Source organism: Egretta garzetta, unplaced genomic scaffold (genome assembly GCF_000687185.1).
Source record: "Egretta garzetta isolate BGI_Z169 unplaced genomic scaffold, ASM68718v1 scaffold38, whole genome shotgun sequence".
Classification (NCBI taxonomy): Eukaryota; Metazoa; Chordata; class Aves; order Pelecaniformes; family Ardeidae; genus Egretta; species Egretta garzetta.
In genome coordinates, this window is record NW_009260667.1 from 2,952,089 (window position 1) to 2,966,839 (window position 14,751).

Genomic DNA, 14,751 nt, shown 5'->3' on the forward strand with positions numbered 1-14,751 from the left:
TTCCTGCTGGACAGGCAAGATTACAAGAGGTAAAAATTTGCAGAGAAGATTTAAAGCTGTGTAATAATAGTGCTGAAGACTGCACTGTCTTATTGGCTTTCCTGCTCGTTCATGATATCGCATAGGAGAAGACACGCGAGCATTAAGTGAGGTCCTCAGTTGCCAAATCCTATCATCCAAAGAACAGAAATGGACACTTTAAGGCCAAACCACTGAGAGCAGAAGTTGCTTCAGGGTGTTCTCATCATCCTCTAAAACAACTTGAAGGTAGGATAGGAACGTGCAGTAACAAGTGAGCAGTAAGGAGCGTCTGTCAGTCACGGAGGAGCTCAGCAGGATGACAACAGGCATTGCTTTTTCCTCAGCCCGCCGGAGGAGGTAATTCACCAGAAGGACAAATGTCTGTTCTCTGTGCTGTGACCTGAAGTCGGACAAAGAGCATATGCATTGACCCGCATAGGCGGTGCTAATGGCTATTTATTGTTGGAAAAAGAATGCCCTTTTTAATCCACTTTTTTTTTTTAAGGGTGTTGGGTGTGTTGCTCCTGATGAGCAGGAGATTTCCTGTTGGCGATGGCTGCTTTGTTAGTTACTTTATTTATGGATTTCTTCCTTTGCCTAGCCAGGCAAGTCAGAGGATATCTCTGGCTGCTTCTCCGTCTCCTAATCGTTTAATCTGTTTATGCAAATAAAACTTTGTGTTTCTGCTCTTACATTTGGGTTTATTACTGGTAACCCATGATGCTAGTCTGGATCCCCTCTGAGAAATGGGGTAAGATTGGAGGGGGGAGCAGGGGAAATCATAGTGATTCTCTGATCTCCTAAGTAAGATGAGCCAGAGAATCCAATGTCCAGTCTGAAATTTCCTCTGAAGCTTCTGCGTATCTCAGAAAGTGAGTTTAGGTTGACTTTAAGTGCTGGTGGCTCCACCACAACTCAAACTTCAGTGGTCAGCTATGGGGTCTCATTGCTTTTTTTTTTTTTTTTTTTTTTTTTTTTTTTTTTTTGTTTCTGGATTAAAGAGCCATCTGTTATCAAAAGTCTTCCACATGTATGTTAGTATATACACTATTACCATCTCCCTTCTTAAATTCTCAGTTAAATTAAGCAGGATGAGCTTTTTTGGGATTTGAGGCATGATTTTTACACCTTGGATACTGCTGTAGTTATTTCTTGCATTCGTCTCAAGTTTTTACCTACGAACGCCAGAAGGTGACATAGCATGTCACTAACAGTCTGGCAGGTGCTGTGCACAGAAATATTTTCATCTGTCTTCATCTTTTTACATTTATCTCCTTGTAATTTGGAACATTATTTACAGCCTAGCTGCATACCTTCATGGAGCTCTTGTAAAACAACTATCTACAATAATTTCCAAATTCTCTTCAGTTTTTATTCTCCTAAGCATAACCAACCATCTCTGTTCTTAGGTGAACTGTTCCATATGGCACTGGGAGAAAGCCTGTTGTCCAAACAACCCACCACTCCATGTATTTGTTGTATGTTTCCTTGATTGTATTTATTGTTTTTCACCAGAGAGGCTTGCTTATACTTGTCATTTAACAAGAAGTCATTCTCATATGACTTCAGTCATTCCTTACACCTTTATATATATCAGTTGCCTCCTACTTAGTTTTCTTTCTATTCAGGATGGGAAATTGTCCCTTTTAAAGCACTGTGTTATGCAGAACTGGTTTTTATCCACACACGGTGAGTTAAATTAGCTTATAATCAGCTGAACTTCAATTCTTGATTTCTAATTGAAGTCTAATATACTTTTACCCTTGCCTAGCTGCTGTAATTTTTTTCTAAGAAGTTCATTATTTGTATTTTTGAGAAACTTAAAGATGTTTTGTCGGGGAAAACTACTGGTATGCATTCCCTTCCTGGAGTCTTTCCTGTCACGTCATATTTATGTTTGAAAGGGCTCTTCATCACATTCCTTTCTGATTGAGCAGTTGACTGGCGATCTGTATTGATACAGAGACTGTAATGTGCCTGTTAATACATTGACCCATATCTAGTCTAGATGAAATAAGCAATCACTTTAAAGCAGATAGCAGCATCTTTATTATATCACACAACTTGCCCGTCTCTTCTGTCCGACCCAATGGTTTTTATCGTTGAAGTAATTTGAAAAATTCTAGTAGGCTTCAGAAATCGTATTGCATTGCAGTCATCGGAAGTGAATGTTTCTTGGTTTGTTCATTATCCAGGTTTCCACTGTTGGTTTATAGATGCCTGGTTTGTTTTCTTTGCATCACTTTATATTTTTTTTGTTTTAGTTTTGAATCTTATATTCAGGCAATGGTATCATTTCATTAAATTCTGAGTGTCTTCCCTAATAAATACTAGTTGAAAGCCCTGTGGAGTAATCTAGTTTGATTGCTACCCAAAACGTTAGGCAGTCCCGAGAGAGAGAGACTTCCAAGGTTTATGGACTTCAATTTGTGGAGTGGCACAAATAATCCGTGGGATATCACTTACCTAGCCAGTGTTTAATCTCCTGTATCTTCTGCAATCTGTTTCTCTCATTTGGGCATCAGGAAGGGTTCCTGAGCAGACTGTCTCTCTCCTGGTTTCAGAGAGCTTTAATATCTTAATAAATATTACTGAACGTGGCCCAGGTCTACTACTGCCTTGTGACAAACTGGGCATCCCTTCCTCTGTTTTTACTTTAGGAAACAGGCTCCTTGATTGCCATCACTTCATTCTCCAACTAAATAGGCAGTTGCCTTGTCTGAAAGCGAGCGTACAACTCTCTTCTGCTGTTCAGGGTCAGTGGTTGCCCATCCAAAAGGTTACATTTTTTTTCCTAGCAAACGATTGACTCTTCACTGTGTGGAAAACCTCTGGTTTGGAGAAGAAGCAGAAGGTGGTGTGTCCTTTGCTGGTAGTTGGGTCACTCTTGGCTGGCGTTGCTGGCTATAGGGAGCTGTGCCTTTTGAAAGAAATCCTGCCTTTCCTCTTGCAAAAGGTCTCAAAAATTATCTCTACCATCGGGTTTACCTCTTTGCTAATATAATTGCAGTGAGGGCAGCTATTCTAAGTGCAAGTGGAGTCAGTCTGGATACCATTTAATGATTCATGTCCTAGAAAAACATGGTTTTCCTGTTTCTATAGTAGAGACATTGTTTCTGGCTGGCTGCTTAGAGCAGTGGCTTAGTGTTTGGGAAATGCTTGCAACTGAGGGCATCTGCTTTTTTTTTTTTTTTTTTTTACCATCTAGATTTCTTTCAAACAAACAAAAAAATCCTAAGCAGAAAAAAACCCAAGCCTGAAACTTTATTCTCTTATTTCTAGGCTAGCGATCAGGATGTAGTTGCACATCTATAATAATAATGGTGATAAAAAACAAGGAAAAAACAAACCCGCAGTTCAAAGGGAATAATAAATCAATGGCTTCCCCAATCTCTTTGCAAGTGAAACTTTAATTAGTGTGGTTTTTTGAGAATTCTATTTAATGTGTATGACTTCCTGAAAGTATACCAGAAGATTGTTCAAAACAAAGGTAATAAATAGTACAAGTAGTACATAAAAAAGCAGAATGAGAAACTTGTTTACTTTATAAATCAGTTTTCATATATCAAAAAACCACTTAGAAATCTGAAATAACTTCAGCATATGGAAATAAATTGGTTATAAATGATCTCTGGCAATATTAAAACACTTCAAGCATGCCTTAAAAAAACCCAAACAAACAAAAAAAACTCCCAAACCACCCAAAACAAACAACACGATCGAAACTCCATAATCTCCAAGTTCCTCATGTGCTCCTTTTCCTCCTGTCCATGGTCCCGGGGATTTGTCATCTTGTCCTGTCAAGTGGGTCACAAGTCATAGCGGAAGTGACTGTTTCTAGGTCAAACAGTAACATGTTGGGAAGAGTAATTTTATAATATGCACAGAAATAGTATTTTACAGTAGGAAAGTACTGACTTGCTACAAACGACTGCATTAACTTCACACCACAGGCTCATTTCACTGAACTGCTGGTAGCGACGTGCCAGTTCTACAGCTGGTACGGTAATCTGTCTCAATATTGCTTGAAAAAAAGAGGAAGGGAAAGGAGAATTTTAAGTTACAGATTTCCAGAGGTGGTAGGGGAAGGGATTGAAGTATCCTGGTAATTACCTTAGCTGTTCTGTTATCTTCCTGGCTTCTTGTACACAAAGCACTTAACATACTTGCACCATTTTTAAATGGTATTGTAATAGTTCAAACTGTGAAACCAGGCAAATCTACTCTTTATTTATTTATTAGCATTGTACTAATATTAGTATGATACATCATATTAGTAACCGAGCAAGGACGTGCACTTTCATAAAGCTAAACTATTTTTTAATGAACCAGTTACCCTTGAAGACTTCCCACCATGCCTTGATTATGCCTATTAAAATGAAGAAAAGCAGCTAGTAAAAAAGCGGTGGTAGGGAAGCGAGGCATGTTTTTGGGAGAAAAATGTGTACGTACACACACAAAGGTCCTGTAGCTCATGTGATTTACATGTAGATCTAGTAATACTGCAGTGCAGGTGAAGTTGTTTTGTGGGCTGATGGTGACTAAAGTCTTTGTTTTCCATCCTTCCTAGAAATTAAGAAGCCACCGGTGGCCCCCAAACCAAAATTTGTGGTAGGACACAAGGCGACGCCTCCACCTGTTGCACCGAAACCCGACATTGTACTTTCTGGTGTTATACAAGCAGCAAGGAAAACCAAGCCAGCAATTGCACCAAAACCAAAGGTTCTCAAGAGCTCATCTGTTCCAGAAGTTAAACCTCCATTGTCTACACAAAAAAGCACAAAAAGCTTTGAGGAGCACAGGGGAGATTCTTCTCAAACACTAGACCACTTGAACTATAAAAATGAAGCCTCAGAAGGGAGTACTGGTAGTAACACAGCATATATTCTACCAATGTCATCTTGCAAATTTGAATGCCTTCATAAGCTTGGAAATGGGGAGAACACCTGTAAAACTCACATCATTTTCGAGCACTTTGAGAACTTAGAGAACATCAAAGTTGGTGAAAAAACCACACTAGCTCTGGGGGACGGTCACAATGAAAAACTGGCAAATAGAAATCAGGTGGTTTTGAAAGCCAGCATTTTGGAAGAGAAACTTAAGGATGTTCTAACTCATAGTGTGTTCCCTAACAGCAGTCCTGTGAGGCACAGGTATGCAGACAAACTTCAAGGGGATGGCAGCACTTCCAAGAATGATGTTAAAATAGAGTTTATGGAACTTGTACAGTCTTCATCGTCTTCTGACGTAGCTAAAGGGAAGCAACAAAATACTGACGGTAAGCTCACTGCTGATGAGTTTCAGATGGCTGAAATTTGTCCTAGTTTCACTGAAAATGACCACAGTTGCTCATGCCCATTGGACCAGGAAATCTTGGAAAATGAAAATTTAAGTAGCAATAATACATTTTCAGCTGAAATGGGTATGAAAGCAGATGCTGATAAAACCTCCTCTGAAACATCTTCAGTCCTGAGCTCAAAAGTGCTTCCTATCCCTAAGCCAAGAAAGCCACGTGCTGCGTGTCTAGTCCGTCAGGATGGCATAGACACCACAGGAGAAGGAACAAAGGAACCATCTAATTCAGAGAAAGATTCCTTTGGGCTTGCAGAACAAAGCTTTAAAAAGCCAGCAAAAATTAATATCCTTGGTCAAAGTGTTTGTTATAACGATAATACAGAAGTGCTTCATCCTGAAAAATGTGAGATAACTCAAAACAATGCAGACAAAATGCATCAGGTGAAGGAACCTGCTACGGAAGAGTCAACTTCACAGAATCTTTTGCCTCAATTGTCACACAAAACTTCAGACTTTGTGGAAAGTGTTGCATGTTCTTTAGATGGAGACCATAACTCAGTTAACTCCATGGATGAGATGTCAGATGATGCCAGTACACTAGATGCTGTGGACAAAAGGACTAACTTTGTCAGATGTGATACTTTGTCCATGAGTTTGCCAAAGCAACTCAAATTAACTGGCAGTCAGCATGTATCTGCTTCCAATAGCCTCATTTCCCCACAAAAATTGGAAGATAAAGAAGTTAAAATAAAGGATGAAAGTTCTCCAAAAATCGTTCCTAAGAAACCACAGAGGCACAGCCTACCAGCTGCTGGCCTGCTGAAAAAAGCCGCATCAGCAGAGCTTGTGGACAAAAGTTCTTACACCTCCAGTGAGGACAAATCGAACAGCGTTCTGGAAGGATCTCACTTCACACATCCACCAGCCAAGGAGCAAGGTGCGCTGTCGTCCTGTGACATACCCAAACGTTCTTCTGAGAAACCCGTCTGGAAGTTACCTCATCCTATTCTTCCATTTTCAGGAAATTCAGAATCATTAAAAACTGCCAACATTGCTACCAGCTTCAACCACTTGACTGTTGTGACGAAGCCTAGGGCCAAATCTCTCTCTTCTGTCGATATGGAAAGGACAGACAAGCCTTGCAAAGAGCATCAGAAGAAAAATAGCTTGAAAAAGTTTCTCAACATGAAACTGTCAGTTTGCTTAATGAAAAGTGACTTCCAAAAATTTCTGTCTAAAGGCAGCCAGTCAATGGATAGTGCTATTGCCAACCTTTCCATAGGGGAAGGGTATGGAAGTGGTAGCAACCGGAATATAGCATCTGTCGGCAGTGAAAGGAAAGGTAAATCTGCCAAGGCACATTCCATAGAAATAAGTAGTCCAGTGTTACAGAAGAAGAGGCAGAGAAACAGAAGTCAACCTGAGATGCGAAGTAACCAAAGGCTGGAGTCTTTAGATGGGCATGTACTTTCGGGAGAGAATTTGTCACAAATGCATTTGAATTCTGTAACCAGCACTTGTGCTCCTGAGTACGAGAATGTGCGTCACTATGAGGAAATACCCGAGTATGAGAACTTGCCTTTTGCTATGGGCGCTGGGAGAAATCTCTGTTTTGAATGGCAGAACTCCAGCAGTGTGGAAGACCAGAGCCCTGGCTTCTATGAGATTGAGGAGCCTTGTGAAGCTACAAGCAGGCATTTGAGACTTGGCAGGTAAAATAAAGAGAAAAGGGGAGTTAAACAGCTCCATCGCAACTCTTTTGGTTGTAAACATGTTTAGATGATGACTTGAGAGGCTGTACCTCTTTCGTTAAATGTCAGTAGGACAGTCATTGCTGTGTATCTTTATATGCTTTTGCTGTTTTGAAAACCGTTTGCACTTGGTAAAGAGTCAAGAGGAAAAATAAGCTAGTTATTTCTCATATACGATTGAAATTTCGGAAAGTACGTATGTGCTTTTCCAGATTTAAAGCAAATCAGATACAGTCATGTATTTGTATCCAAGAATACTTAAATGAGGAGTAGTGAACCTCAACCGCAGTCTCAGGATGAACTTGAATAAGCGTCCATAGAGTGCATAGTTGCTAGGTTTGCAGGGGGAATGAATATATTTTTAGGTCAGCTAATAAAAGCGGTCAGGGTTTGGGGGTATATAAATTCTTCATCAGGTCTTGAAAGCTTTTTGGGTATAACAAAAGGTATTGCCTCTCCCTGAGTATAACGAGTCTTCTGTATCTACCTGTTGATCCTGGCAAAGGTAGTAGTAGTGCACGAGTTCTGCGTGGCTCACACAGGGTACTACTGAAAGATAGGGTTTGGCGACTCTGCAGGTTGCTGCTGTGTTTCGTTGTCTCAGGAGGTGGTGGAGACAGCTAATATCAGCAGGTTCAAAAAGGGATTGGACCGATTCACGGACAGGTCCAAAAGAGATGCATAATGGAATAGGCAGGAGCAGATCTTTTAATATTTGTAACGCTATGATTGTGGATGCTGGGAAGAGGAACGGGCCACAGAGAGTGGCTAGGCTCGTATGTTCTCCCTAAATAACGTCGCTTTACCGTGTCTGTCAGTGTGTGGTGACAGGTGAAGCATTGTTTTGACCCAGTGTGGTATTATTTAACTTTTTAACTTCAGCTAATCAGTTGGTCTTACAGATCCTCAAGATTTATCTCAAACCAGCAATAAGGATTTGAATGAAACATGCAGCCTGTACACTTCATGGTCCCCAGCAAACTTCTTTACATTGTTGAGAATATGTACATATTGACAAGAATAAATGAGCTAGCTTATAGATAGCCACATTTAACTTCATTTTTCACCGAGAGTTACTAAACTTCATCTCATTTTGCGTGTGTGTGTGTGTAGCAAATGTGTGCGCCAAAGAATGAGAGCTGGCCATTATTTAGGGGGAGTATGTCCTCTTATAGAGGAGGAGACAAGTATTTTAAGTGGCATCCTGTGTTAATAGTTTATAGAGTTGATATTCTCAACATTGGATTGTGTGATGGAAAGCATGAAGCCTTATCATGGGCGGTAGCATTTTTGGTTATGGGCTCGGTATTGGTGTATTTATTCATGTGGTTGGTGAATATTTTTCTTGTTTATAGTAGGGTGTTTCTTGGTTTTGTCTTGGTACAGTTTAAGTTCCTGACCAAGTGTATGCTTTTTGTTTAAATCTAATCTTTGTGTATCTTTTGGGGTTTTTGACCACATTCTTTTAGTATTCCCTCGGATTGGTTTAGCTAAGAAAGGTGAGACCAAACTTAAATAAGGATATATTTTATGTGTTTATGCAATCTGTTTTGGTTTGTGTTGTGGTTCTAGGTCAGGTGAATGTATGTCTTTGCTTTAGGAAATGAAAAGGACTGTTTTGCTATATTAAGTATGATAGACATGAGATTGCAGTTGCTCTTTGAGTGGAATTCTGTAGTTCTCTTACCTGGCTGAGCGTGAGAGGTTTATAGTTATTCTCTCTCTCCGCAGACCTTCCCCAGTGCCAATGGTGTGTTAAGGGTTTAAATGATCTCTGGCACATCTGCAACTGTAGCTGCTCCCTAAGCTGGATGTTCTTGACATAACTGGGTTTGTGTTGTGCTTTCCTTTTAAAAGCACACCATAGAAAACCATATCCAGAACCCTTTATGTAAGTGTTTATTTTAAGCTAGATTACATAGCCAGAAACTACTTTAGGAAACAATTAATGCATGCATTTACTTCAGTAGGTCTCAGGGAACAAAGAAATCCCTGGGAGAAAAAGGGACACAGTGGGGCAGTGGTCTCCTCCCCGGGATCAGGTGCTGCTGGAGGAGCAGGTACAGGTATTCATTTTGGCTCTGGTTTGGGAGGTGTAAGAGGCCTCGCCTGGACAGAGCCAGGCAGGCAGCTGCTCCAGTTTTGCCATCCGTTGTTATCTCAAATCCTTTGAAGCTCCTTTATCAATGCCATCTTACCCTTTCTGTGTGGTTCTTTAAGAGCCTTTTATTATTTCCTGGCCCAGGTGGTATTATAAAACCAGTTAGAGAAACAGTGCCGATGTTATTGAAATAATTACTGCTCGCCTTTTCCCCAGCCTGTCAGAACACGCACTTAGCTTTTTTTCATAGATCATGGCACACAAAACTCCTGTAATGCACTGCTAATGGGGATCTCAAAACAAATTATCTTATGATTAAAGCCAACGTATAAATTAGACTGTTCTTCTGAGAAATTTGTAGACCGGTTGCCTATGCTTCTAGTCATAATAGCATATACGCAGTATATGAAGTCTAAATGCCAGGCTTGCCATTACCAGAAGAGTTTGGTGGTGTCTTTACCCCATGTTACATTTCTTTCTGGAGGAAGAATTAACATTTTCATAATGTACCCGGTGCTTCGGTGGTTACTGAGAAATTTCTTCCCAATCCCATCTGGTGAAACCAGTATGCTTTAATGGAGAACAGTAATAGCTTCTGACAGTCTTATCATATTACTGATACATCTTATTAAATTCAGATACATTTTGTTTGCTTGGGCCTTCCCACAGGGATTTAAATACAAGTGGTGGGCCTGCATAATTAACGGTGGGGTATCAGTTGTCACCTACCACTTGATTTTTGAGTGATTTGATGTCATCCTCCCTTCTACTGAAGGCAGCTTGGCTTTGAAAGGAAGAGAACCAGGGTCCTCACGAATCGTGTTAACCACTGAGGTGAGACAGATGCTGCTGATGGGAGACTGATCGCTTTTGCTGGTTTTAAGTAGTTCAGGGGAATATTCTCAATAAAGAAAGTAATGGTAATACATTGGGAGCAGATAATCCATGTTTTGTTTCCACTACTGAAAAAAGAAATCTCTTGAAACTGTTTTAAAAGCTTGTTTATTTTGTCCTAGTCTACCTGTTTGACGACTCATTTAAAATAGATAACGAAGGTGAATGCATTACTAGGAGGACTCTGTAAACAAAGTGAGTAAAGAATAGATGCTGTGGGATAGAAAATGGACTGCTGAATGTAAAAGAAGTTTTAAGTGTCATTATCCAGTTGCAGGTAACAGTGAAAGCAGCTCTTTGGGTTTGTTTTTCTGAGAAATGAATGGTTCAGGCCTGAAGAGTGAGGTTGAATACACAGTGCTGCTGCTATTCATTTTAATGTTGTCGGAGACCAGTGGTTGAAATGGTTTTGTTCTGAAGTAACACCATTTTTTTAAAACCTCCTAATGAAAGAGAAATATTTATGTATTGGTTATCTTCTTTTTAGTGACAAACTTTTATTCTGAGGAGGACAGCAAAATCTTCCTTAAATCCAAAAGTAAAATTTGTCCAGTAATCTAAAGATGCAAAGGAACGGTGAATGTGCCTTGGAACAGCCATCATGCTGCAGAAAACGGAAACTTAAACTTTTCTGGATCTCCTGGGCTTCCTTTTGGTGTTTGTTACATTGTTCTGGGCAAGAGAATTGTAGTTCAGGTTGAGCAAGTCTGCTCCCTCACCCTTCAGGGAGTAGCACACTGTATGCACTGGCTACTTTTGACAGCATTCCTTCAAGATGTTGCAAATGCACATGACTGCTAATTGATTTCGACAGAATTTATAGCTCTGTCATTGTGTTTCCGGCTAGGATTTTAGTTTGGGAAGGGCTGGGGGGAGGGAGTACGATGTGACAGCAATCCTTTGAGATCTTAATGTTGGTTTAATTAAGTACCACTTCCTATTTTTCCCACCCCTGCTGATTTAGAATAATCCATTGGTTTTCCAGAAATGAGCATCTCAATGCAAAATGTAAGTTTAGTTTTCCGAACTAAATTCTGCTTTGGTGACTGAGTCCCCAGAGGTCAATTAAGCGTCCATGAAAGCCTTCCTGGAAGATTGAATTTAGTATTGAAATCTGTGTGGTTAAGCCCTTTGCTTTGATACATATTCCTCTTTGATGTCCTGAACTTTGTTAGGGTTGAGACATGCTTCTGATGAGCAGTATTGCACCAGCTAAATGTGGTGGTGTTTAGGGATTAGCTACGCTAGGGAAGGGTTTTTCTTGCAATTGCAAAATTCCCATTCAAAAACATTTCAAGAGAAACGCTAAATTCATAAAATATTGTGGGTTCTAAATAGCATTTAAAAACAGTTTTCAAATACTTGTGTTGAGATTTGAAAGCACAAAAAAACATTTTAGGTATTGAAGGTGTTATATTTATACATTAAAACCCACGTTTTCTTTTTACTGAATTTTATTGAAGGATATAAATTCCTGATAAGCCAGGTATGTAGATTATTTTTTTTTTATTTTGTCTGCTTCTTAAGGATGAAAATGGATTAGTTTCTGATCTGAAGAAGGAGGGTTCTTTTTCCTCCATCAGCTCTGCAATCTTGTCCTGTCTTCTGATCTCTCCCTGCACGTCTAGCTGGCTTCTGCCACCCTTAGTTGCACGTTAAATTCTTTCTCTGCGATTGTACCTCAGGTTTTAATGGAATAGCTTTTATAATAAGCTATTTAGGTTTCCTATCGGGCTTCATTATCTTCGGTCATGTGTTGTCGCTGGCTTTCTTTTTGTATTCTGCTTCCTTGAGCCTGCCTTTTTCTTTTCCCCTCCCTACCTCGCTTTCTCACGTACGTGTTATGCAGCTGGTAGGCTCCTGCCAGCTCCCGGGGCTTGTCAGTAAGGAGTGAGTCAGATGGCTCAGATCTCCGGTTCCGTCCCCCGCGAGGCCAAAAGCAAAGCCTGTCTGGCGAGTCCCAGCACTGGTGCTTGGGAGCGGAGGGAATGGACAAAGCAATCCTTGGCTACCGGACATAAGGAATACACTGTCTTGCTGACTTCTCACGTTTTGCTTTTACGGGCTATGAAGAAACAAATTCTGTAATGAAGTTAGGGAGGGTCTAATCAGTGTCCAGTGAGAAATGGAAATCTTGGTGAGAAGCGGTAGTACTGTTGCTTGGGAACATTGATGTTCTGACACAAGGATTTTGGGAAGGAGTTGGGTGCATGCAGATGGCGGGACCCTCACCCTGGGGCTGTACACTGCTCTTGGAGCTCCTTCTCTTTCCCAAGGGTTAGTCAAATCACGGACCTTGGGTCTGGAATTACTCTGTTTTGTAGTGCCAGGTTAATTATTTTATATTGCTAGGGTAGCATGTGAAATGATGTGAAAGACTCGCGGTGAATTTTTTTGCTCTGGAGAGCGGATGGGGTGTTTGGGGTTTTTCTTTTATTTACTTGCAAGAAACTATGCAAGTCAATGTCTCCATGGTCTGCTTCTCCAGTAAGAGAAGGAGTTTTCCTTAGTGTTTGGGTAGCTTTTGGTCGCATAGCTTTACAGTTTAATGTGCTATACAACCTGACATAAAATGCATATATTATAAGAAAATAGGCCCTCTGGGAAAATACTTAAATCTTCTAAAGCAATCTGGAAGAAGTATGCCAAGACACCCCTCCACCCCCCTTTAAAAAAAAAAAAACCCTGAATAAATAGGAACTTCATTTCTTTAAAAGAATCTTGACACATTCACATTCTCATCCAAATGTATCTGAGATGTGCTAATGTAATCTGTTTTGATGTTGGGAAAGATTCTGAGGTCTGATGCTCTCCCTCTCCAATGAAGGAGAGAAAGGAGTTGGAGAACTGCATTTTTCTGATACCAAGTCCATTATTTTAGTATACAATCCAGTCTTTAAAAGGTTTGAAAGGTCTTACAAAATGAAAACAATTATGAAGATCTCCAGCATTGTTGTGAAAGATTATTTTTTCTTTGGCATTTCTCTCACCCCTCTTTCAAGGGCTCCCTGTTGATTTTGGTAAAAGAGGTGGATGAAGCAGGTTGACGTGAGCACAGCACATAGGGAAACTTTTGGTAGAGTTGGAGGGGCAATAATGAAAGGCTTCTAATTTATCAGATGGTATTACAAGTGCTACATAAAAATAGATGTGGTTTAAGTTCTTGACGTTATCTTTTTACCGAGTGTAGTGGGGCTGGGCGTGTTTTTGAGCCTGAGAGGGAGCAAGGGGACAGCGGCAGTCATGGGGCAAGCGCTGCTGGGGTGCGCTGCCCGGCTGCTGGGCAAAACCCTCTGCCGCCCTCCAAAAGGCTTGGTGGTTACTTTTGCCACAGTCTTGTGCAGTCTAGAAAATGATGGCACATCAACCTTGGAGCACGTGCAGTCCATATGCATTCCAAGAGCCATTTTGAGGATAATCCACGCTATCCTTTGTTTCCCGCCAAAGAAGTGCTCATGACAGATGGCAAAAATATCCTAACTGTGCTGTTCCATCGATCCCCCTGGTACAATACAAGGATGTCCTCGTCCTTCCTCCTGGTGACGTCGCCTCAGCTCAGCATGTTGGCTCTTGCCTTCAGCCGAAGGGCGGCTTAGTGTGATGTGGGGGAGCCTGCAGTAAGCAAAGCAGAGCATAAAAATCCTGTCCTCTAGCCTGCTTCCTAGCCCCCCTGTTTACGGATAACAGGAACTCGGGTGTCACGCATTTTCATAAATGAATTTCCAATGCTTTATCTTTTTCTTTCCTCTTTTATTCTGTGTTTGTTTTTTTCCTCGTTTTGGTATTCTTTGTATGTATTTCCTTTTCCTTAAGATGGGGGAAGCTAAATTAATGTTGCGTATTTGTCACTGGATGTTGGCTTTTCTCCCCTGCCTCCGACACGCGCGCTCTGTCTCCGGTTGCTGACCGTGGTGTAAATTGCAGGTTAACAAAATGTAGCTCCAGAGAGTATCTCAGAGATAGAACAGAGAGTCAAATGTGACAGGAGAATTGATGAAAGACCTATATATATGCTCGACAACAGCCTTTTCCTGTGGGTTATTTTCAGCATTGGCTCAGGAAATGTGCTTGTGAAGCTCCATGGTACTCTGGTTTGTACGGTGATATTTTAACTGCAGCCAGGTCTAATGTAATTATATATGTAAAACAGATTTTTTGGGGCCCAAAATAAATGTTGGGAAAGTAAGCAATCAAAATATTAACTTCAGTTTTTATTTAAATGCTGACAGTGATATTAGTATGCCACATTTACCCAGCATTTGTATTTGACCCAGTTAAAGATGTTTTAATGAATAGACTTACAGAACTATGCAGCTGTGTTGTTTCAATGCACTAGACAAAATTGAGGTTAAGGAATGCAGGTTTTATTTTAGGTGCTAGGATCCAAGAAGTTTCTTTTAAAAATATTAAGTTCATACAAGTTTTAATTTTTCCTTAAAATATCTTTGCACTCGTGAAAAACTGCTCCACTCAAGCAGAAGTGGACTAAACATCTCTAAGGTGCACATAAATAAATAAAAGGAGTTTTCATCAAAGCTGCCATTTTGATAGCTACAACCTGAGTCTTATGGCTCAGTGATTTCAATTGTGCAGAGTCCAGTTGGTTTTTCTAGTTTGTTGTTTTGTTGGTTTTTTTTTTCCCCCCAGTGCTGTTCCCGGGGGTCGGATGTTCTCTGTTGATTTTGAGAT

General features: G+C 40.5%; 1 protein-coding gene across 1 annotated transcript in view; it reads left to right on the forward strand.

The window, feature by feature from the left end:
- FGD6 (FYVE, RhoGEF and PH domain containing 6) overlaps positions 1-14,751 on the forward strand; it is a 78,776-nt gene that overhangs the window by 8,989 nt on the left and 55,036 nt on the right. The window contains exon 2 of the mRNA XM_035900999.1: positions 4,592-7,028. Coding sequence (XP_035756892.1) covers positions 4,592-7,028 — 2,437 coding nt within the window. The remainder of the gene's footprint in view (positions 1-4,591; positions 7,029-14,751) is intronic.